Source organism: Phaseolus vulgaris, chromosome 11 (assembly GCF_000499845.2).
Source record: "Phaseolus vulgaris cultivar G19833 chromosome 11, P. vulgaris v2.0, whole genome shotgun sequence".
NCBI lineage: Eukaryota > Viridiplantae > Streptophyta > Magnoliopsida > Fabales > Fabaceae > Phaseolus > Phaseolus vulgaris.
In genome coordinates this window covers 50,033,365-50,057,724 of record NC_023749.2, presented here as the reverse complement: position 1 = coordinate 50,057,724, position 24,360 = coordinate 50,033,365, and the positions used below count along the sequence as shown (strand labels likewise).

The following is a 24,360-nucleotide window of genomic DNA, read 5'->3' as shown; positions in this document are numbered from 1 at the left end:
TACATTGTTGTTGTCCACTATGATGACTTTACACACATCACATGCAACACCAAACACAACAACAACACAAATTAGAATTTTTGAAAAATAATTAACTGTGCAAAAACATTGTAGCAGGTCACCACCTATTCCCACAAAGGTCACCACTTAATGTCAGTGTGATTAACTGACTACATTAACATTTACATTACAAAACTTGTCATTTACACACACCTCATGCACTGCACCACTCCACACACGAGCATCACAGCTAAAAAAATCATGCAACACCAAAAAATTGGAATTGCCCACCTAAAAACCACAACAATTCTCAATAAGGTACTCAAATTAACACCAACATTTGTCTTTAATGAGGAATTATGGAACAAAATTTATCACCAGGAAGTCAGAACACAAAAAGTTCAAAACCAGTATCCCAAATTTGCAAAGCGGAAAACACACAACAAAATCCAAACCAATTCAAACTTTAAAACTCAAAAACCACAACACCAAACAAATAAACAACACTAAAAAATCAAAATCAAACCAAAACAATCAAACAAATAAACACCAATCAAATGAAAAAAAAAAAAAAAAACCTCAATCCAAATCTCACCCCAATCAAATCGTAATCGCACTTCCAATCCAAAACCCTAAACCCTTCAAAATCGCAACACACCTCTGCTCTGTTTCCTTCTCCCTTCAAAAACCGCCCTATTGAAACCCTAAATCCCTCTTTGCAAAATGCAACTGGCGCACCTCTTCTTTCTTCGCAAAACACAAAAAAATCGCAACTCTTCCTTTGCAATCCAAAACCCTCAAACGCAATGCTCTTCCTTCACAAACGACTAGTCCATAAACCTACCTTTCAAACGTTGAATTTTTAAAATTTTCCACCTAAACAAGTGGGAGCCACATGCCATTTATTTATTATTTAACAAGCCATGTCAACCAGTTGTATTCTGGCACAATGACATTGTGGTTGTCCAAATCACTAGGCACTATTTTCATCCAAGCACCAATACATTTACATCCATAAATGTAATTAAGATTCATTTTACATCTAAATAAATTATTATTATATTATATATTAAGAAGTAAATTTAGCTATAATTCAATGTCACAAACAAAAACAACTTCTAAAGTTATATTTACATCCACTCATGTAATATAATTTGGTCTTATCTTTAGTTCATATAAGATCTCAAACATATTCCCACACGTCGAGACTGTCTACTTGTACATGAAATTAAAAATTTATTGATGGTCCAATAACAATTCAGTAACAAATAATAGATCAAACAAATTTTCATTAGAATAGATTCTACTAAATGATTTTGATCCAATCTTTAACGTATAGTATTTTAATCCAAAAATTAGTTGTAGGATTGATGTATTTTTTTTAATAGTGGTGTCAAAAAGAGTATTTCCCTTCCCAACCTAGTGTTCTAACATTAGCTTCCTGTTTATGCTGAGGAAATGCGATCTTAAGCATCCCCGGTGATGAAATATACAGAAGTGGCACACTTACATTTTTTACACTAATTCTCAATATGATTTAATTTCATCTGAGTTAATTTTGTTAAAATCTAAAATAAATTCACCTTTGCATATAAAATGAGTCTAAAATTCATATTTTTCGCCTCTTTCTGTTTGTTGTTGCCTTTTACGATAAACAGATTAAAAAAAAGTGGTTTTAAAATGTAAATATTACACTGAAATATATTTTTCAAATTATTTAGAGTTTATTATTATTTAATTAGTATATTTTTAAATGACTAATAAAATAAAGATAAAGGTAGTAAACTTCTTGGACTTGTAAGAGAAACCGTCTAATACATAATCTTGTTTTTATTTTTAAGTGTTTTTTTTGGCTATTTTTCAATTATGGGTATAACTAATCTCATAGGTGTAAAGGCATAAACACGTAACATTTTTACGTAATGTGTGCATACATAATAATACATAATAATGTGATATTAATGCAAATACTTAATATAAAGTACTTTCTTAATAACATTTTATTTTTATTGAGTTAGTGAGGCTAAGCATGAATATTAAACCAGTATTAGAAAAAAATTTAAATTGAGTTACCTCATCTTTTTTTAAAGAAATTCTAATTCATTTGAACTTATTATCAAATAAAAAATATATATATATTTCTCAAATAATTAAATAAAAAATTAATTAATGAATTAGCACATTTCTTCCCTTTAAAAAATAATGAACTACTATCACTTTTTTTCCTTTTTATCTTTAGTATATAAAGTTCAATATTTGCATTGATTATCTTTCACCAATTATATTATTATAATATCTTTGTCAATCCATGTAAATCTAGAGTTCATGAAGAGTATATCAATGTAAATCTAGAGTACATGGTTTTGAAATTATTTAATTAAATATTCTTTAAAACTTAAAAAAAATAATAATACAAAAGTAATACCAAATTCATTAGCTCTTTGGATAATTCACAAATCTCCCACAAACTACAATGGCTACACTGAACAAATGTCTCAGAATCTCTCAGATCTCAAAGACATGACAAAATCTAATAATATCTAGACTAAATGCGTAACTAGATTCAATACCACAGAGTGACAAGGATTCAAGAACTATCAAGCTCTCTCGCCTCTGATTCTGCGCGCGAGCTGAATATCCTTAGGCATGATGGTGACGCGCTTGGCGTGAATGGCACAGAGATTGGTGTCCTCGAAGAGTCCAACCAAATAAGCCTCAGCAGCTTCCTGCAACGCGGATACAGCACTGCTCTGGAACCGCAGATCTGTTTTGAAATCCTGTGCGATCTCGCGCACGAGACGTTGGAAGGGAAGCTTTCGGATCAGCAACTCGGTGCTTTTCTGATACTTTCTGATCTCCCTCAGCGCCACCGTACCTGGCCGGAATCTGTGAGGCTTCTTCACACCGCCGGTCGCCGGAGCAGACTTCCTTGCAGCCTTTGTGGCCAGTTGCTTCCTCGGAGCCTTGCCTCCAGTGGACTTGCGAGCTGTTTGCTTGGTTCTTGCCATTGCAGAGAGAGAGAAAAAGAAAGTTTGATTCTGTGAGAGTGCAAGGGATTGCAAAATTTAGGGGAATTTGAGTGAGATTTTATAGGGTTTGTGGAAAGCACGAAAATGAAGCGGGAAAGTTGGAATTTGGGGTTTAAATCACAGCCGTTGATTGATTTCAAAGTACGGTTGTGATCGTGATCCGTGGCTTAGAGTATGAACCAATAAGAAGTTGAGACTCAAAAGAGTTGGCTTGGGGTTATTTATTTATTTATTATTATTATTATTATTAATACAAGCATGTTAACTTGTAGGAATACGGTGGGTTATTGTTTTACGTATAACAGCTAAAATATGTATTTTTTAATTTTAAAAACTAATCTGATTCACTCTTAAATATTTTAATAAAAAATTATCAAAATTAAATTTATAAAATGTTTTAAATTATCTTTTTAATTTATTCAACGTAAGAGGTCTATGTAAAGAAATAGGTATACTTAAGAATAATTTTGAAAGAAAAAAAAAATGTATACGCTGAATTAGAATTAGAGAATTCTTATATGTCCATATATTTTTATGATGATAAAAATAATCAATGCAAATAAAATTTTTGATATAACTATATTTTCAATAAAAATAATTACCAAAACTTAAAAAAAGTTATAATAAAATATGTAAAAAGATACCTTGTCATTGTTCATTACAAGTGATTTCATGTAAATGATGGAGACTAAAAGTCAGTTAACACATTAAAGATACACACATCAAAAGAGAGTAAAAAAATAGTTAAAAAAATAAATCTTGAATAGACAGTTGAGAAAAATAATAGGCATAATATTGGTGGTAGTAGTTCTTTATTACCTCTCTGTCTAAACAAATATTATTATAATATTTATCTTGTTATCTATCACGTACTTGCTTGATAGATTATGTAATTATTATTATACATTCTAAATTTCACCCTTATTTTACTAAAAATATTATCATATGTGAGAGATTAAGTGTGGGGTTGTTGTGCTCTTCCACCATCATCTTCATCGTTGTTTGATGGTTGTTCTTTATCATTATTAATTGGTTATTGTTGCATAATCTTGTCATGTATAACCCTAAAAACTCTAAATATGTCTAATTTGTGATGTTGTAAAAAATGTGTTGAATAATGTGATTATGGTCAATTAATTTGAATGTAGTTTTTTAGGGCTCACGTCACAAATATATTATCCTACATTAGTTATACATAATTGTTTTCTTTAGGATTTAGCAAAATCCACTAACATCAACTTTTTCATATTGACCAAAACATGTACATATATGTACAAAAATCTAATTTGACATTTTTTGGATTTTCACTAAACTTTGGATACATTCTATCAAAATGTTTTCAAGCTTTCCATATCATATAGATGAGGTATAGTAGTCATTGAAGAGGAAAACCTTTTTTAAATCTAAAAAAAAAATAGAAAAGTACCACATTTTTATAATAAAAATATTATTTTCAATTCCTCCCGCAGTGGCTATCTAATATTGATCCATTATACTAAAAATGTCATTGTAATACAACATGTATCATGGCAACAATAATTTTTCTTACAACCCCAACCCAAATCCACAGATCAAGTCATGAAACCTTTATTTACTCCATCAAATAACATCAACATATAACATCATTTGATAAAATAGAAGGTGCCAAAATGTTCTTGATTCAAATGAAAATTGAACATAGAACTTCTTAAAAAAATATAAGAAAGTTATTTTCCAGAATATGCAGACTGAGAATTGCAAGAAAATAACAGAGCTATGAGAAAAATACAGAATACAAATAAAAAGGTCAGGAAGAAAAAGAGAGTTCCAAATTCAAATTTTAAAAATAGTTGTTTATGACTTTCAATTCAGAGTTATTTGATTTCATGTGGATGAAAAATGAGACACGTGTTAAACTTCATTTGGTAAAAAACATAGATGTGAATCTTGTCAGGCAAACTAATTTTACCTCACTCCCCAAGTTGAGTAGTGATAAAACGATTTATTTTCGTTATAGATTATTTTCACTTGAAAATAAATTTAAACAAAATCAATTTTGCAGAATCATGGAAACACCTTCCCATGCGATAGGAAAACTTCCCTACAAAATTAAAGGAAATTGTCAACCCAAAAAACTATATTAGAAGGAAATTTAGTCGAAGAAATATACAGATCAAAATCTAAATTGTAGTACAATTGAAAGTCTATCCCTGGTAACACAAATTTCTCCAACAAATTCACCAAAGACAGAGAGACTTGACCCCAGTAAAATATCCATGTCTATCACTGTCCACCAAAAATCACCTACAAACTCCGATAGTCTATAACAGTGACCTCGTCCTCTGGGGCATCCAGATCTTGATAACTGCTCCACAGAAAAACATGTAATCATAAAAGGTCAATCACAGACAAAAATAACAACTTGACATATCCAGTAAAGTGCAAATAAAAAATTTGATATTTTTTTGTTTACTGGGGTATGTTTCAGAGCTCTGCTAGTTTACAGAGTGCTTTTTCTAAATATTCTGTCAAGGAAAAAGAATTTTCTCCAGAAAACGAATATTCCTTTCCAAAAACAAATAGGGGCACTCTGTCAAAGTATCAAATCATGAACTAATCAGATGAGCACCAAAGTGACACTATGAATAGATAAAAAGGGCTTAAAATGGATTACGCACTGATAAGAAGACACGAGGGAAGTAACTTAAGAGGAGATAGCATACTACAATATCTAAACAAGGGTTTATGCAGAAGATTAACCTTCGCATCCGCCGAGGATCTGGTCTAAAGTTCGGAGGAACGGCAATTATTGGTGCTGCACCACTCATATGAGGGCCACCCCGCATCTTTCTTCCAGAGGCATCATATGATGGTCCTCCTTGATCTCTTAACATCTGCATTGCAACTTCTGGGGGAGCAGGAACGAAGGGTCCCAAAGGCCTGTGGGTTGTAAATTATATAATCAATCAATCGCTAACCAAGTCTTAAAATATCAAAGTGGAAAGAAAATGAGAACGGGAAACCTACCCAGCACCAGGAACAGGCATCAACACTGGTGGAGGGGGTATATCTGAGGCAAATGGAGGTACACCTGCCCCTGCATAAGAATCATACATTGTTTCATCACGGTTTCCCATCTCAAGTGACTGTCTTTCATTGGATGGGGAGTTATCAGGCCTATCTCCATTCATTCTGTCATTTCGATCATGGTCTCGCCTATTACCGCGATCATCTCTCAATCGGCCCTCAAGACCTAATCTTCGTTTCATGGGCCTGTCCCTCTGAAATTTGAAAAAAAGAAATTAAAGGAACATGAGAATCTGAAACTCAGAACCCAACTCATAAATCCTAAGGTTTGATTCACTATATTATTTACACTCAAGCATACATAATATATAATAGATTTTTTTTGAAAAATTCACTATTTGACATGCTGTGCAGAATTTATCTACAATGCTTGCCAATCAAGCATAAATGACTACCAGAACCTAAATGCCAAAAGGTTCTCACAACTACAGTAGTCGATAGTACATAGCAGTAGGGAAAACACTAGCAGGATACCAGGAGTAGGATGTCCATTGTTCTGTTTTCTCTTTTATATATAATTTTACATTACATATAGTTTGTATTATATCACCATTTAGTTTATTATATTATTATATAGTATGCTTAAAATAGTTTCTCTATTTTTTAAAACTATTATCTTTTTATCATTATTACATACTTTTAAAATTCTTTTTAACTTATTATATTATATATTATCCTTATATAGTTTGGATATTTTAATAGAATTATATTTTGTATTATTATTGTATGATTCTTTAGTTGACTATATATATATATATATATTATGTTTTACACTTAAAAGACTACTGAACTCAATTTGAGACCCATTATCTTGCGCTACCCCTATCTATGAAGTGAAAGTGAAATGTCTCTTTGGAAGCTGATGACAAAGATGGAAGTGAGCAGTCAGCAATGGCAAGAGACAGGGGGTCTGGAAGATGAACAAGGAAGAAGTCTTGCAGAGCTTTATCAGCAACAGCAAATGGAGGGGGCGGCAACCAAGCCTGCAAACTGCTGCAATATTCCATGAATGGCACCACAATGACTGTGAGAGCCAAGCGCTCTGCAACGATTGCCTTAAGTTAGGGCTGCAGGGGTTTCTCTACTCTGCCACCCCATGATCACTCGTGACTGACTCTTATGCTCACAATCCAACCATAAAGATAATATTTTCAAATCATGCATATTTAGTTCATAAAGTCTTCTAAATATAAGCTTATGTTATAAACAAAATCAGCAGTATACCTGAGATTGCTGCATTATAGGTGTCCCACCAGGAGCATCTGGATCACTGCAGCAAAAGGCAACAGTAAGTGATATTTCACCAAAAAAACTTGCAAGAATAACCCCGGATGAAAGAAGCCACTTTTATTACTTACTTCATGTAATTTTGAAAGTAGAGATCCTCTCGTACTTTGGTAGTCTGTTCCATAACAAGCTCTGGGTGTTTGAGCTTCAGGTGCTTGTGCACAAATTCAGCAGCATGAAAAAGTTTTGTGCAGCCCTTAGCTCCACATCCATACTTCCATCCATACTTTTCATCCCTAATTTTTCTAACATATGGATCCAATACTTCCATTGCTGCAGCATCTATCTTCTCCTTAGCAGTCATTATTTCCAAGGGATCCAGACCATTCAGCCTTCCTTGCCAAAATAAGTCAAGCTTCTTCTCCCAATCAGACCCCGATTTACCTGTTTCTTCATGCCCTGTCCCTTCCGGTCTCACATGCCTAAATCCCTTAGCCTCATTAGTCTCAATCATGCCATAATAATCTACACCATGAATCCGCCAAAGAAAAGTTATAAGTGTATCCAGAAGCTCGACACCTTCTAAACCCTTAACAGATGTTAGGCCTCGTATTATTACTATGGGGCCCACAGATCCACTGTGTGCCTTGTCATCATTTTTATTGTGATCACTGCTGCTGCACAAAATATTATCTTCAATCCCTTTTTCTGCATCAAGCTTACGGACAAGGACCTGAGCCTGTTGAACATCTGCCTGTATCCTTCTTGGTTCAGAACTGATTGGGTGAGCCTTTGGAGCAGCTGAGAAATCATTGTCTTTATTAGATCCCCTTCCATGCCGTCTTCGTTTACCTCCAGTGTCTCCTTCCTCCTCTGAATTTGGCTCACTAGCTTGCCCTGATTTACTGGATATAGAGGCATCCAAACCAGGATTTCTGCATTGTACATGATACAAATTATGTATCATTGGTGGATACTAATGGAAAAAGTGAAAGCATGAAGTAGAAGAGAAGAGAGAGACAAACATATATGAGAGCAAGAGAAAGAGAGAGAACAAGGACATACAGTTCCAATGTTCCACTCTGTAAATCAAGCAAAAAATCCTTTGCTAGCTGCCGAGCATTTTCATTCCTCCTATAAGATCATGAACCAGACAATTTTAATTCCAATTTAAATGTCTTGATAAAAAACAATTAATCCACCAGCCTATCTAATAACCACCCCACAATGAAAAAAAAAAAAAAGGCCCACCAATATTAACATTACAATATATACCATGCCTAATTAGGCAGAAGTTGATAAAAAAAACTCACCTTTCAATGACTGTAAGCAAATTTGTTGGATGATATTTATCCTTCAACCTGAAGTTAATGAAATAATGAAAAGAACATTATATCAGTTGATCTTGAGAATATATGGTCACTTGCTTTTCACAGTAAACATTTCAAAGATTGAACAATTTTAAGGAGGAAGAATAAATATACCACTCCTCATCCTTATGGGCATTAAAATAAGCTCGTTTTTGGGTTGAGATGTACTCTGATTTGTATTCTTGATACCTAGAAAATCAAATCGCCAAAAGCCATTTGTCAATGAGCATCCCAAAAAAGCTTGTTACTTTAACACTTAAACACGATACAAAAATATATTATTCTCCAAAACTTACCTTCGCTCTGCTTCAGCTGGTAGTATATCATCCTCAAGCTCCTGAATGAACTGCTTATAGGACATCAACCCCTCCCTGATATGACTCGCAAATATCTTAATGTTAACATGTTTTTTCCAAAAAATCTATTGTCGGAGTAAAATAAAGACAACATAGAATCATTAAACAAGTAATGACATAATCATGTGTTACTCTAACTATTTATTAAGAAAGCTCTAACTTGAAGAGACTTGGGTGTAGAAATGTTACACGATCCAATAAGTGGAAAGAAAAAATAGTTTGAAAAAAAAAACAGATCAGAAAAATAATGCAAGATAAGACTAATGTGCTGAATTCTCCAAAACTTTTATAGATACAGCATCTTCAAAGATGGCCTAATGAGAAACTCTTTTATCAAAGGTAATAAATTATTATTTTTGAATGTGACAAAGAGCATGCAATGTCAACAGTAGCATGTAGTACAGATCTTCAGTTTGACTTGGTAGGTATATTCAAATTACAAGTATAGCTACGAAAACTTCTATGTAAACTGTTAATGATCACTTCAGCTAATTTACAAGGCTGGTTCAGAAAATTAGTGCTTAAATTGGATATCGACTAATTTACAGGGCAGGTCTAGAAAACTATTACTTAAATTGGATATCAACTGATTGAGATGGGCAAACTGTCAAGAAAAGATGGTTATAAGTGGCTTTATCAAATTTTATGCAGAAATATGTACTGTTTCAAGAGATAGGCTAATATAACCATGGAGAGCAGTAGAAAATCTTAAGAATACCAACCATGACGAGGCTAAAACAAAAAGAGATGAAGAATTCCACAGTGAAACTGTTGTAACTAAAAATGACAAAATAAAAGGAAATATTTGGTTTATTTATATTATCTTTCCAGTATGTTTATGCCAAAAATTAGAAAAATACCACCTTGTTTTTATTCTATTTTTCACCATTTATATAATTAACACCAAATCTATTGCAGAGGGTCCATAATCTCAATACGGATATCTCATCTTGGCCTTGTCAAATTGTTTCAACTGCAGCCACCCTTTAAAATGTGAAGTAAACATGTTCCCCCATTTGTAAACCCCTTAACAGCACACCAATTGCAAGTAATATTTATTAATTAGATTTGGATAACAAAAAAATTACAAAGCTGACCTTTGGGCACCACTTTGCATGTCTCCATAACCACGATTAGATTCTACATCTGCAAAAGTCAAAAAGGAATATACCAAGGTCAAAAACATAGAAGCATGTAAATGTTGCCTTTATCTGAAAAACATAATGTGGATACATAATGCTGGTAGGTAAGAGTTTGGATGTCATCAGAATTTCAGTTAATTGGACAACCATAGATTAACATTCATAAACAAAAATTAGGCTTTTAACAACAACAAAAATTAAAAACATAGGAATTGAGATATGTAAGACAAATACCAAAGATATGGGGCACACAATAAATACAAATATAGGGTCGGTAAGCATGTGTTTTATGAGGAGAGGAGTAGGGGGCATAGAGAAACAATTTCAACCAATAAAACATGGTGAAGCCCATTTTGGTTGATTTATGGACTATACACATGCATGTCATTAAATAAAAAACAGAATTATAATCTGAAAAGGCCAATTCATCAAACACCATAGGTAATAGCATTCAATAATGAAAACATGAAATCTAATAAAATCAAAATCAAAAATATTATCCAAATGTTTTTCCTCATGCTAAAGTAAGGAGACAATGAAAATACTAACTTACAAAACAATTAAAACTAATGAGATGCTAAAATGGGATTTATGGGATATAGGAAAAATGCTTGTATTGTACTTATTAGAAATTATTGACATACCAGAAATCCCATTCTGATACCCCCCTGCAGAACGTGGTCCAAACCTACCGTAGGACTTCTCATCTGCATAACCACCTCTTCCACCCATTCCCCGTTCATAACCACCATAATAATTATATCCATGTCTGCAATAATCAGAAGATGTGGTTAAAGAAAAATAAGCACACAAAAAAGATGCAGGACAAGAAAATGGATGAAGCAGAAGTAAAGGAAAGAAGGAAGTTAGCAAAGAGACACAAAAACATGTTAAGCACGTTACCACAGATTTTCATTATAACATGAGAAGTACAGAAAAATATCCTACCCAGTCTTACGTTTCTCAGAGAACAAAAGTATGCCAGGAAACCATATGTAACACTAAATCCCTTCATGTGGAAAAAATATTCTCAACTACTCACGTAACAATACTGTAAATTATATTATTCAACAGCTGACACAAGAAATCATAATAGATAGGATACCGTCAGCTTCACTAGCATTATTACACTGAAACTATACTACATGTAGTGCACATCAGAACTACAGAAGATACAACAATACTTCTATCACAGTAACTACAATTTCTATTATATCTTTCATAGAAGAAATGCCCAATTCCAATAAACCCCAGATTCCAACAAGACAACATTAAAAAAAATTATAAGTTTAACATGATCTTTTTACCTTCAAAACAGAGACTACAGTCTATTAGAAGAAGAAAAATTGCAACATCATGAAAGAAAATTATTAAAAAGGTGCAAAAAAGTTTTGTAAAATACATAAAAATATAAAATTCCCTCTCAGAAATATTTCTCTCTTAAAAAACACTTTTCTCACATTCAAGGTTTTAAGAAACAGTTGACGACCTCAATTTCAGCCTCGACATCAAGGTTTTTGGAGTCTTTGCAACCACAATTTCCCACAACATGAAGGATTTTTAACGAAACCATAATCTCAACCACACTTCAAAACCTTCTTCACGTCAATCATACAACTATCACTGTCATTAGTTACAAACTGATTCGTAACACTTTTCACAAAAAGCGATTTTTGCACCAAATGGCAGTTAACACAGACTTCACATTTAAGAGTTCCTGGAAACGTCTAATTCTAAAAGCACAGCAAGTAGCCAAAACAAGTCAATAAAATGAAATTCAATTCCCACAATCATACAATGACGACAAATCCTACCTATCATCAGGTCCATAGCCGCCGCGAGGACTCCCCCGACGCGACCGCTTGTACGGCGGAGGCGACCGACGCGGTGCCGGAGAATACCGCTGGTCGCGGTGGGGAGGGCTCGGGCTACGTCTGCGCTTGAAATCCCTGTCCCTGTCCCGGTCTCTATCTCGCGGCGGCGACGCGTTGCGGTCATAATAATCGCCGCGGCGGTTGGGAGGGCGATCGAAATCCCTGTCGTCTCTGCGATCCCTTCGCCGGGGCGGGTAATGCGACGGCGGTGGCGGGGGAGGAAGGTCATCCGCGGCAGGGGTTGGCTGAGTTGGAGGCGGCGGCGGAGGAGGAGGAGGGGGAGCGGCGGAGGAAGGGGATTTGTCGAGGGATTCTGGAGGCACATTCATAACCTCGGCCATTGGGATTCGGAAAACCCTAAATTTAGGAAAAAGGAGAAAGGAAGTGAAAGAGAACGAAAGCGTGAGGAGATTCGATTTGAGTGAGAAATTGGAGTGAAAATGGGGTTTGCGTTCGAAGGAGACGATGACGATGATAACTTTTGCGTTTTCTTATTCACTACACTGAACCTTGCTACCAATCTTCTAAATTATTAAAATAAATTTCAGTGTAAGAAAATAATAGGGTAGAATATTATTAATTAAATTTGAGGATTTTTTTATTTTCTTTTTTTCAAAAACCCGTGCCTTTCTTTCTTGAATATTAATTAAATTAATTAATATATATTAAATTTGGGGATTTTGTTCATCATGTTTCAGCCATGCAAGAAAGAAAAACAATTACCGAATTATATAGACCATTTGATTAATGGACAAATTATTAATTAATATAACATTTAAATTTTACATTTAATCTTACAGTATTTTTTCTTTTTTTTTTCTATTGAGCTTTTTGCGGCCTTTTAACATTCAAAGGTAGGAAAGAAAAAAGGGGGGAAATTGTATAGCTAAGTTAATCACATTTTCTAATTCATATATTTTGGACATAACATTGTAAAACTAGTATCATTAAATTTTATAGGTGGAAATCAAAAAGTGAAAAATTAAAAAGAATAACAAAATAAAATAATGGAAAATATGATTATTTAGATTATATATAAAAGAGAAAAAGAGATTAATAACACCAAGTTTAGGAGAAATTTAACTAAAAATGACTAAAGTGTTTGATGCAATTCTTCTCGAGTGTTCGATGGAACTGATGGAAGCAGAAGACTTGTGGATTTATGGAGGAAGCACCGAATGACTGTGGAGGTTTAGGGTTTGGGCATGAGTTTACAAGGTGCAAGGGTTAAGAAAGAGGTTATGTCAACTTTCTTGAATTTCTAAGAATGCAAGAAGCACGAGAGAGACTTTGATAGAATGTGCTAAGAATTTTAAAAATATAATTTCATATATCAATCAAGTTTGAAAATGACAAGAGAGGACTCTCTTATTTATAATCTAAGAGACTCTAAAAATGACTAATGAATTCTCAAAAACTCTTTTCACTCCTAGCATGCCATGTGATAATCCTATGTATAGAAAACTCTTCATTCTTAGCTTACCATGTGACAACCCTTTTACAAGGAGCTCTCGTTTCTAGCTTGTCATGTGACAATCTTATTTACAAGAAATTCTCCATTCATAGCTTGTCATGTGTCTTTGAGTAATTTAAAGAGTGGAAGGAGGCGCCTAACTTCATAAGGATCTTGAAGAGTCATCATGCAAAGCAAAGAAGGCGCCCTACGTAGTCTTGCTTGGAGAGAATAATATTCTTATTCTAAGGTTGGCTCCGAAATACAAAGCTAAAAAATACTTATTCTATTATTTACATTTTATACAAAAACTAAGGCAACTATTATTTTTAGATTCTTCCAAGTTGAATCTTTGCTCCTAGTTGGGAAGAATGATGGTTTTAGCAAGGATGGTCCTCCATCAGTGTTCTTAATTTAAAAATATATTAGATTGAATGTTATTTTTAATGTGTGTTACAAACCAAATAACACTTATAAAATAATAGTCAATTATCTTATACTTTGTCATATATATGATTATAACATCCTCAGTTATCTTATTTAATAATTATACCATACAATTTAATATATAGGTATATACATATAATTTTCATATTTATAATATTGCATTACAAATATTATCCCTTTATATAGGATTTTCAAATATATACATTAAAAGACAAAAACATTTTTTCTTATTTTCTATGCTAATTCCCAAGCTCCTTATTGTTGAGATTCATCATGCATAGTAAAACACAATCGTTACAAATTTTAAAAAACAACAAACACCACAAGAAACACAAGGTAAGCTAGTATTTTGAAAACTTTTGATATAACTTTAGATTTCAAGAAATACAATCACAAACATGTGAATCATCATATTTCATCCAAATTTAATTAATACAATCATAAACTCATGAATAATCACATTTAATTCATTTCCATGTACTAAACAACCAAGTCTCTACAAATATCTCATGTTCAAAATTACTCATGCAAGAAATTCACTGGCATCCACACATAGACACTTGACTCTACTTTCGGAAGACTCATGCATTGATTCAGACTAAAAGATTTGCATTTGTCATACTATCCACGTTGTGAAATCCACAAGCCACTTATACATATAAATACTAATAAGTGTCAGTGTGTAGTATTTATAATTGAGAAAATTGAACACTTTGGAACCTAATTGTTGCTTAATGTTAGAAAATTACCCTAATCTGAGAATTATTGATTCCGATTATATATTTTGAACCAGGAAACAAATGAAGAAATTTAATCTCAATTTTTGTGTAAATTTCATATGAATATGAAGCATTAAAAGAAAGAAATCAAAGACTTAAATGGACCACAAGGAGTAAAGAAGGAAGATTTAAAGGAAGCATCTCGCTCAAGCTAGAAGACTTAGCTCAGGCTAAAATTATCCAGATTAAATTAATGGTGCGGTACTAATCTAGCTCAGGTTAAAATTTCTTGCCCAAGCTAAAACAACACCGAATAATATAGCCTAAGCCAGATTGACTCGCTTGAGCTAAACTTCATTAAATAAATTCTGGAACAAAGTTAAAATAGGGGCAGTGGAAAAGAAGTGAGGATTTTAGAGAGAAGTTAGTGAGAGAAAGAGAAAAAGGCTCTGTTTTTAGGAGAAGAACTTGCTCAGATCAGCCCTTCTTATGCAATTCAGATCAAGAATGAAGATTGGAGGAGCTATCATGAGTGACTAAGTGCTTTTAAACTTGGGATTGAATGTAATCTATTTTGATCAAATGTATTCTTGGTGATATATATATATATATATATATATATATATATTATTCTCTTTTCTACTTGTTCTTAGTATTTTTGTTTCATGCTTATTGCTTGATTTTATATGATTAATGGAGTCTTGATTTTGATCCTTAAATTTGACTGGAAAGTATTTTTAAGGATCTGAAATAGACGAAAATACTTGATAACTTGTAATGCTAGGAATAGATTTCGAGTTATTAATTGCATCATAATTTTGTTCATAAAGCTGAATGATTTGTTAGATATCTAAGGAATCAGTGTTTGAGAAGTCATCTTATGAATTTCATCTGTGAGGAATCAAGGTGAATGACTTTAAATTAAGCATCAATAATAAGTAGTTTTGAGTATTATATATTGTATTATTCCAAAATATAGATGATTAAGATAGACGCAAATCAATCCCAAGTATTTTTTATCTATATTTGATAAGTTAGTTTCATTACTGGTAAAAGTGTTAATTTGGTTATGAACAAGTTTCTACAGTTATTTTCTATACTTTATGAGTTTTATAACATAACTTCTTAATTAGAATTATTCCCTGAGGGTTTGACATTCGTACTTTAAATAGTACTATATTACAGTTGATTCGATATACTTGCCGAGAAAAATCAACAAGCCACGTATACATATAAATACCTAAATCAAATCACTCATATGACATGATTAATCCATAGGACCTGCCAGACCAATTATTTTTCAAACTACAGATCCAGTCATATGAACATCCTTTAACTCTCACCACATGATTCTAATATACCAGTAGAGTTAGGAGATCACCTTTTAGACAAATTTCTAATCAATGCACATCTTAACAATCTTAACACGATATTTTCTTTCTTGAAAATATTATGTCTCGATCACATTTCACATGATTCATAGTTCTCACTTTACATATCACTCAATTACACAAAAATTTATATTTTTAAAATAGTTAAAGAATATCAACAATAATCACATAACATTTAAAATTTAACAAGTCAATTGAACATATAACTAGTATTTGCTTTACATTTTGATAAATTTTAGATTTACTTGTTTTAAACACTTAAGTTGCATGAATTTAATCAAATATATGCCTTAAAAAGTTGTAATCCTTTATAATTTAAAAAAATGATAAATTTTCAATAGATTTAATTAAATTTCATATAAATTATTGAGAAAGAACAAGAGGTAGCTAAATGAAAATGACTAGTGCTAAAAATTTGGCTCGAGCTTAGGGAATTTGAGCTTGAGCTTAGGATACCTACACTAAGCACATGATGTTGGTGTTGAGCGCAGGGTGTCAGTGCTAAGTCCAGGGTGTTGGTGCTAAGCGAATTTAAGGTAAAGAACACCTAAAAAATTGCATCCCAATTCACTTGAGTAAAAAAAAATTGCACTGAGCAAATTTGACGATGAGAGCACCCCAAATACTGCATCTCAATCCACTTGAGTGTAGGGAAATTGCATTGAGCAGACCTAGGGCAAACAACAACTATAGCTCGTTTAAAATCACAATTTGACAATAAAAGCCAAGAATAAACTTCGAAATACATATCACAATAAATTTAAATAGTCAACCATTTATCCATTTATCTAAACTCTAAACCATTTTCATAAAGTAACATCTATTTCAATAAACAAAACAAATCCTGCAAGAGAATAAAATCATTTTCAACACTTATCTAGTGTTTGATTTTACATTATGTTTGTTTTTTCTTTCCATATTTTCTTCCTTTTGTTTTACATTGTTTTACATTCCAAATTTTTTCATGGAGTTCAAGTACCTTTATAAGGAACACCATGTTCATGTCATCTTTCCACCATTTCCTACATATGGTTTCTTAGTACAATGTAAACACTTATTTCTTAATTTTAATATTCACATTCTTGGTCCATTTGTTTTGTTATTTGAAAAAAAAATGATTTTTTTTTTGTCTTATGAGCTCATTTTTTACATTGTTCTCTTCTTAGGGTGTGAGTTTAGTTTATGTCATTCACACAACAATAAGAGCTAGAGGAGGAAGTGAAGAGGGGAATGGCTATAGAGAGATTGATGGAAACCTTGATAAAGATATTAAAGGGAATGATGTTTTAAGAACCAATTTTGATGTCTTCTTATAACACCAAAGAGTGAACCATAATTTGTTTTACTCTCACAAGCTTCAAAAATAGATTAACAAATGATACTTTAAATAAAAAAAGGAAATAGGTAAACATACCCTTTTGCCTTTACATGCTAAGTATCACCAATTTTCTTCATCATGAATAAACTTATTTGTTTCCAATACCACAAGCAAATTGTTATTATTGCAATATTTCAACTCTTAAAAATATTTTGAATGCTTATTATTTTTTAAATATTCTTAATAGATAATTGAAAAATAATTTATTTGACTCTAATATTGAGAAAAATTATTATTTTCATTGAACCTAAGTTAAAAAAAATGGTACACAATTAAAATTTTGATTTTAAACTTAGTAATTATTATGTGATAAACAGTTAATCTAGGATTAGTGAGAATAGATTGCTTCCAACAAATTTCTTGGAACAATTAAGAAAAATATAAAATACAAAAAGAAATTAGAAGATAAACACTTTAATGATGTAAGTAGTATTGACTTTAATGATGTTCAGATAATTTTTTTATGAACCTTCAAATTCTGAAAAGGACAATACTACTTAAAATATATTATTGACTTTAATGATATTATTTCAATGAGTTGAAGTTTCGATTTATTTTTTAATTATCATTTTCAAACAAACAATTGATATCTGGTGACTCATTCTTTACTAGTAACATACTACTTTGCAGAATCTAACTGTTTTGAAGAATTATTTTGTAATAGTTTTCTGTATATACTTTGTTGATTATCTTGTTGGCTTTGTGATCTTAACTTTGAGACTGATATAACATAAGAAAGCAGAAATTTTTTCATACTTAATTAACATGAGTCTAAGCAAAAGTTAGATGGAACAACATCAGTGTATAGTCCTGGAATAGTGTTTTTTCCTACAGTGTGAAGGGACAAAAAGGACAAAAATAGTTGTGCATGGTTGATAACAATAGCATATAGATCAATGGAAATTTGAAGAGTTAAGATTGTGGTCTTAGAGAAGAGAGAAGAAGGTCTTGCAAAGAGCTATCTCTCTGCATGGCAGCTTTGAATTCATCAAAGGTAACTTTTCCATCACTGTTGGCATCCATTCTGTCAAATATCTCATCCAGTTTCCCAGGTTCAGTGATATCAGCAGGTAGACACTCTTCTGGTAAAGCCTGTTTGTTCAGTCAATATTACAGACAGTATCATCAGAATAATAACTCACATGTCAAGGTTAAGTAAAAACAATTAACTATGATTTTAGTTCATCCAAACTTAAGTTTAGTTTTCATTAAAAATATGATTTCACTAGGAAAACTTAAGAACTTGTTTCTGCTATATCTTAAAGAAGTTGCAGATTCTTAACATATCATAAATCTTTGTATTAACCTTGAAATGAAGTTTTAGAACTAAAATAGTAATTTGAAATTTCATACTAATACCATTATTTTTAAATCATAGAAACTACAATTTGTCTTGTTCAACAATTAAGAGAACTAAAATATATTGTATCCTCAAAAAGAAAGGACATTACTCTGAGCATGGATGCTACTTCTTCCTTGGTGATGCACCCTGATCGATCTGTGTCATACATCTGTGGTTAAAGAAATTAGTGAGGCAAATTAGCAGCAGATTATTGTAATTCCTTACAATAAGTAAAATAAAAGTCATATTAAGGATCCATGATTTTTATAGCATGAGTGTGAAATTTGTTAACTAATTCAGAAATTCTATTAACATGGTATCAAAGTTTTAATCGGTTTTGTTAGGTTGAGTTTGTCTGATACTAAAATTTTTTGCCTGTTCTTGTGCTGAGAATATATCAGCTTTGTGAAAAGCCAAACCTGGAAGCACAAACGGAGAGCATCATCTCCTTTGGAGTTTTTGAAGCTGGAAAAGCCACAAAGTATCTCTCTCATGTCAACTGTTCCATCACGGTTGTTGTCAAACAAGTCAAATATTCGTGGTGCTAGAGGGATCAGTGATGGCATATTCATTGCTTTCAGCACCTCTTCAAACTCAGAGAGAGTGGCATTGTCTCCATTCACACATCTGTTAATAGCCAACAGCATTTTCTTTTTCAGTTCAAAACTGTCAAAAACAACTACTGCATGCAAATATTTGGTTGCATATCAAATGGAAGAGTCAAATTGGAGTATGTTTGGGTTAAAGTTTAAGAACAAACTCTCCTTTTTGCAAAGCAGCTCTTCATTTTCAAACAAAGTTTGAAGACAAAATGCAGTTTACAAATGAACTCTACTGAAACGGGCTCTGATACCATATTAGTTCCGATACCATATTTTAAAAAGTGTACTTTAAACATAATTCAATCTTACAGAACTAATGGCTCTGGCCTAACTCAACCTTGCAAACCTGACTTTAAATGGTTCTGATACCGTATTAAGAAATGAATTTTAAGCATAATTCAACCTTATCAAACCGGCGAGATTTGCACTCACTTATATACTATGAAATCTCTTTATCAACTAGACGATGTGTGATATCCAAGAGATGTGTTTACAAAAATTAGTTATGGTGCCTAAAATTATTGAGGAAAAATAGGAGTACTTACATTTTCTTAAAATTTATCCTGAGGTTTTCAATTTCCTCTGCTGTGAGATCATGTGTTCCCACCAAGGATTTCAGCTTTTTGGTTCTGAGGAAGATTGTGGAGCTCCAAACACTAGCAATTGCAGCTGCACGCAATTTGCGTCTTGCGTTGAAGCTCTGCAATCTTGAGACAATCTCAGGGTCCATTGCATCATCCTTGGCTTTGTCACCTACCACCCATGGATGACTCAGAAGCTGTTCCAATCCAACACATAGAATGTGTTAGGGAGTTATTGTTCTCTCTGACAATTTAAATTCAAAGATGCAAAATGTTGAACAAATACTAACACTAATAAGTGGTTATTAGTGTTTAGGAGAGTTTTAGTAGCACATTCTCTAACACATTTTTTCTAAAGTAATTTTTGTTGATTGAAATTTATTAGAAACTACAAAAACTATGATGTGAGCTTGTCAGATAAAAAATAGAACCTACAAAAATTTGTGATTTACAATAAATTTCTGTCAATAATAAAAAGTGTGTTCCAAAGGGCCTGTTTGTGTTACTAACACTCTTATTTTTTTCCCTCAATAATTCTTTAAGATGCATAACTTTAGGCTATTTAAGAAAAAAATTAAAGACATGATAGAGAATGAGATTTTGTGATAATTTTTATACAACACATCTTTCATTTCATGCACCAAGAAAAGGAAAAAAAAACATTCTCAATTGAGATTGATGAAGTTGGTAAGAGTGTACTATACATCTTGAGCACTAGGTCTCCTGCTAGGATCTATAGTCAGAAGATCTGAAATTAGCTGTTTTGCTGATTGAGTAATGCCCTTCCATGTCTTCTCATAGAAACTGAAATTCCCCTGTTTCAAAGTATTTGATTTGGTAAGCAAGAACATTATAGAATGGTCACTTGATGGACAAAAGTAATGGATCAGGCACAATGCAAAGGCACAGTGAAGTGCAGATGATGTATTTTTATGTATTTACCACTTTCAAAAGTGAAATTGAAAGTTGTAGCTACTATGACAAACACATAAAAGTTACATTTTGATACATTGCTAATTTTTGCTCTGCCTATGTTACTTACATTCATTATCATTTGTTGTTTCTGGCGATTGGTCTGAGCAATGAAAGGTGGATACCTGCAAAATAGAAACAGGAGGATACTATTGAGTTAATTTCATTGTTCAAGAGAAATATAATAAGCTTCCTCTTCTAGTGATATGCCTAGAAGAAAAGATTACAGTGAAGCATATAACAATTGATCAACACAATGCATGTGTTGGAAACTCATTGCATTGAGGAAAATCATGTTAAATTTGCTGAAAATATGTAAAAACTACAACTACTAACTTGTCAAGAAACATGAAAAATGCCAAAACTGCGATGCAACATGGGGCAAGTGTGGGTTTAGCATTCCAATAGAAATGGATATAAATAAATTAAATAATTATTAAAAAGTAAACTTTAAGCCTAACTCAATCTCATAAAACCATCTTATAAGGAGAGGTTTGCACCCACTTATATACTATGAAATGTCCTAATTTCTAGTCGATGTGGGATCTCCAACAATAATTAAACTTAACGTCGTCGTTGGGGACACTACGTGGGAAAGCAAATGTGAGTAAATTGTCGCCATTGGGGACACTACTTGGGAAACAAACATTAGTGTTGCCTAGACCTACGCTAAATGTACTAAAATATTAACTTGCATCCACTTTGTGTCTCCATTCTCGACGCAGTATCATTTCTGCAACTTATTTTTTTATTGCATCTACTTTGTGTCCCCATTCTAGACGCTAACTTATTATTATTATTTTAATAATTTTTAGTGTGAGTTAAAGGTCTCCATTGTGGACACAATATTTGACATTTATTTTTGTGTCCAACTTGAGTAGACTTCACCTTGCTAGTGAATTTTTTTTATAGTCTAAAATGGATTTTTATAGTGAGTGGTAATGTTAATCTCTATGGAAATCTCATCCAATTATAAGGTGATACCATATTTTATTTCAATGTCTAGAAGTGATTGAAGACTTTCCCTATTTGGCATCATATGTGCTGCAATTGCACATGGGTAGATGGGGACAGGCAAATTATGAACATGTGAAGGAAAAAAAAAGTCAACATACCCAGAGAGTAAGATGTATAGAATCACTCCAAGAGACCACATGTCACTCTTGGTAGTTATCTTCCCTTGAGAAAGAGCCTCTGGTGAAACATAATCAATGGATCCAAACAAACCAACAACTGGGTCAGTGAATTCTTCAACAGAACTCAATCCAAAGTCCATGATCTTAAGAGGGGAGTCCCTCCTCACATCCAAGAAAAGACAATTCTCAGGCTTCAAGTCCCTGTGCACAATGTTAGCTCTATGAATAGCCTCTAATCCTGAAGCTATCTGGCGAACCACACCTGCAGCTTCAGTCTCTGAGTACCTATCATTGATGCATAGATGTGACTCATATATCAGATACCATACATGTTCTATTCAACAACAATGTGATTACTCTAGAAAAACACAAAACACAATACATGCATATCTACATATAATAAGTATATTACTGTAATTCTTCTGCATATTATAAACAATGTCACTGCAAATCACTTTCTGTTCTAGACAACTAGGAATTTTGATCTTATTTCTTTCTTAAGAGCATCTAAAAGAGGAGAGTTTTCACTTTTGTTCATATAAAAAACAATGTTTCTGTGTTACATGTAACTAAGTGAGATTTTCACAACATTTTAAGGACTTGAAGAATACTTCAGATAAATTTAACAAGTGAAACTATAGGTATTTCAGAGGTACCTATCTTGTGCTACAATCCTATCAAACAATTCCCCACCAGAGCACAGCTCCAACACAAGGTGCACTCCATTGGAGTCCTCATACACATCATAAAGGTCAATCACATTAGGGTGTGGTGAAACGTTTTCCACTATTCTCCTCATCACAAGAATCTCATTGGTGAGCAAGGCATCTGAGACTGAGACTTGTCTCCCTGAGGGGAACCCCATCATAGCTGCTGTGCTCTTCTCTCCACCCTTTGGTCTTGGAAACCCAGAAGGGTAGCTGGGGCTTGAGGCAGTTCCTGACCTTCTCAGGGTTTTGATGGCTACAAGGCTTTTGGTGTCACTACTTGATTTTCTTGTGCCTTTTCTGACAACAGAAAATCCACCTCTTCCTAGAACCTCTGAGACTTCATACTCATCTGAGAGTATTCTGGTTTCATACCCCATGGTGGTGTGCTGCACACAGAGTCTTGGAAACTAAGGAATCTTGAAGACTCAGAAAATTTGCAGGGACAAAGGAATTTGTTTGTTAAAAAAATGATAGGAGGAGCCTTCAAAACGCGTGTTGAAACGGTTGAGAGTGACATGATAACCTGTTAGAGTTTGTGCATTAGTTTATGGCATAAAATATGATACAAATTGAGATAGGGACAAGAGAAAAAACAATGTGGCTGGTAGAAGGTATATTAGAAGGGACAAAGAGAGAGTCAACTGCTAACACTATATTCTATGTTTAATGTTTCCATGTTCACCATTTAGCCACATTGAGATTAAAACTGTCTCAAGATCATAAGTAAAACAAAAGGAAGAAACTAGATGACTCACTTGGATTTTATCTCAACACTCTCTTTAAACTAAGTAAAATGTTACTATGATAACTGCACACACACTGAAAGACACTTAATGATACCAATCTAACAACTTCACAGTGAAAGTGAAAGATACCAATCTAATTCTAGTTGTAATTTAGTGTAGAGTTGTTAATATATCTTACTCTTAAACTAATTCATATCATGATATTAATTAATTTTTATTTTAATAATTTTAAATTTAACATGTATTTTTAATTCTTGAAAAATTTACAAATTTTGTATTTAATCACTGATATATTTTTTCTTGACTTTTAATCCTTGAAATATTAGTAGTTTTTATTTATTTATTTAGTCCCTATAATTATGTTAGAACTTTTAAGTGAACTAAAAAATACTTTATTTTTTTAAATATTTTTTATCATATCAACCAACATATTTTTTATTATACGAAAATATAAATAATGTAATAGGAGGAACCAAACACAAAATAAATAAATAAATAGGAAAGAAAAATTAAGAAAAAATTATTAAATACTAGATGTAAAATTTGTAATTATGATTTGTTTAGCTTCCAATATAGTTCTAAGGTATATATCTATAAACTAAACATTTGAGCTGATCCTAGGAATATTCAACCTTATAGTGGTCATCCATCTTCAAATATATAATATAATCAAGTGATTAATTTGATATATCACTATTTAATAAAGCAAAATAATTATTCAAAAAAGCACAATATATTACATTAATTTTTTTTTTTATAAAGTAAGGAATTAAATGAACTTTTGATATCAAAATTTGGCTACTTTTTTGAGATGGAAAT

The 24,360-nt window shown here is 32.5% G+C and overlaps 3 protein-coding genes across 3 annotated transcripts; all 3 read right to left on the bottom strand.

The window, feature by feature from the left end:
* Positions 1 to 2,408: 2,408 nt before the first annotated feature.
* On the bottom strand, positions 2,409 to 3,058 carry LOC137827112 (histone H3.2). The gene has a single exon (XM_068633328.1). It carries the CDS (start codon positions 3,006 to 3,008, stop codon positions 2,598 to 2,600), a length of 411 nt encoding a protein of 136 aa, XP_068489429.1. The 5' UTR covers positions 3,009 to 3,058; the 3' UTR covers positions 2,409 to 2,597.
* Positions 3,059 to 5,127: 2,069 nt separating this feature from the next.
* On the bottom strand, positions 5,128 to 12,615 carry LOC137818354 (serrate RNA effector molecule-like). Its single transcript, XM_068621722.1, has 12 exons — positions 12,005 to 12,615; positions 10,835 to 10,959; positions 10,146 to 10,194; positions 8,989 to 9,063; positions 8,807 to 8,881; positions 8,636 to 8,683; positions 8,388 to 8,456; positions 7,454 to 8,257; positions 7,320 to 7,365; positions 6,036 to 6,289; positions 5,769 to 5,948; positions 5,128 to 5,373 (listed from the first exon to the last, which is right to left on the bottom strand). Exons 1-12 carry the CDS (start codon positions 12,403 to 12,405, stop codon positions 5,313 to 5,315), a joined length of 2,187 nt encoding a protein of 728 aa, XP_068477823.1. The 5' UTR covers positions 12,406 to 12,615; the 3' UTR covers positions 5,128 to 5,312.
* A 5,563-nt stretch (positions 12,616 to 18,178) lies between these two features.
* LOC137829412 (calcium and calcium/calmodulin-dependent serine/threonine-protein kinase) lies at positions 18,179 to 23,598 on the bottom strand. Its single transcript, XM_068636216.1, has 8 exons — positions 22,742 to 23,598; positions 22,065 to 22,370; positions 21,020 to 21,074; positions 20,682 to 20,792; positions 19,942 to 20,174; positions 19,214 to 19,421; positions 18,904 to 18,963; positions 18,179 to 18,544 (listed from the first exon to the last, which is right to left on the bottom strand). The coding sequence occupies exons 1-8, from the start codon at positions 23,170 to 23,172 to the stop codon at positions 18,365 to 18,367; spliced, it is 1,584 nt and encodes a 527-aa protein (XP_068492317.1). The 5' UTR covers positions 23,173 to 23,598; the 3' UTR covers positions 18,179 to 18,364.
* Between the last annotated feature and the right edge of the window lie 762 nt (positions 23,599 to 24,360).

Excerpts from the sequence above, each read along its gene's own strand:
- LOC137827112 (XM_068633328.1), bottom strand. The coding sequence starts at position 3,008 with ATGGCAAGAACCAAGCAAACAGCTCGCAAGTCCACTGGAGGCAAGGCT.
- LOC137818354 (XM_068621722.1), bottom strand. The coding sequence starts at position 12,405 with ATGGCCGAGGTTATGAATGTGCCTCCAGAATCCCTCGACAAATCCCCT. Across the intron at positions 8,258-8,387 it reads CAGAGTGGAACATTGGAACT|AAATCCTGGTTTGGATGCCT; the intron begins GTATGTCCTTGT and ends TGTACAATGCAG. Across the intron at positions 5,374-5,768 it reads GATCCTCGGCGGATGCGAAG|TTATCAAGATCTGGATGCCC; the intron begins GTTAATCTTCTG and ends TCTGTGGAGCAG.
- LOC137829412 (XM_068636216.1), bottom strand. The coding sequence starts at position 23,172 with ATGGGGTATGAAACCAGAATACTCTCAGATGAGTATGAAGTCTCAGAG. Across the intron at positions 22,371-22,741 it reads AGGATTGTAGCACAAGATAG|GTACTCAGAGACTGAAGCTG; the intron begins GTACCTCTGAAA and ends CATCAATGATAG. Across the intron at positions 18,964-19,213 it reads CTCTCCGTTTGTGCTTCCAG|ATGTATGACACAGATCGATC; the intron begins GTTTGGCTTTTC and ends CTTTAACCACAG.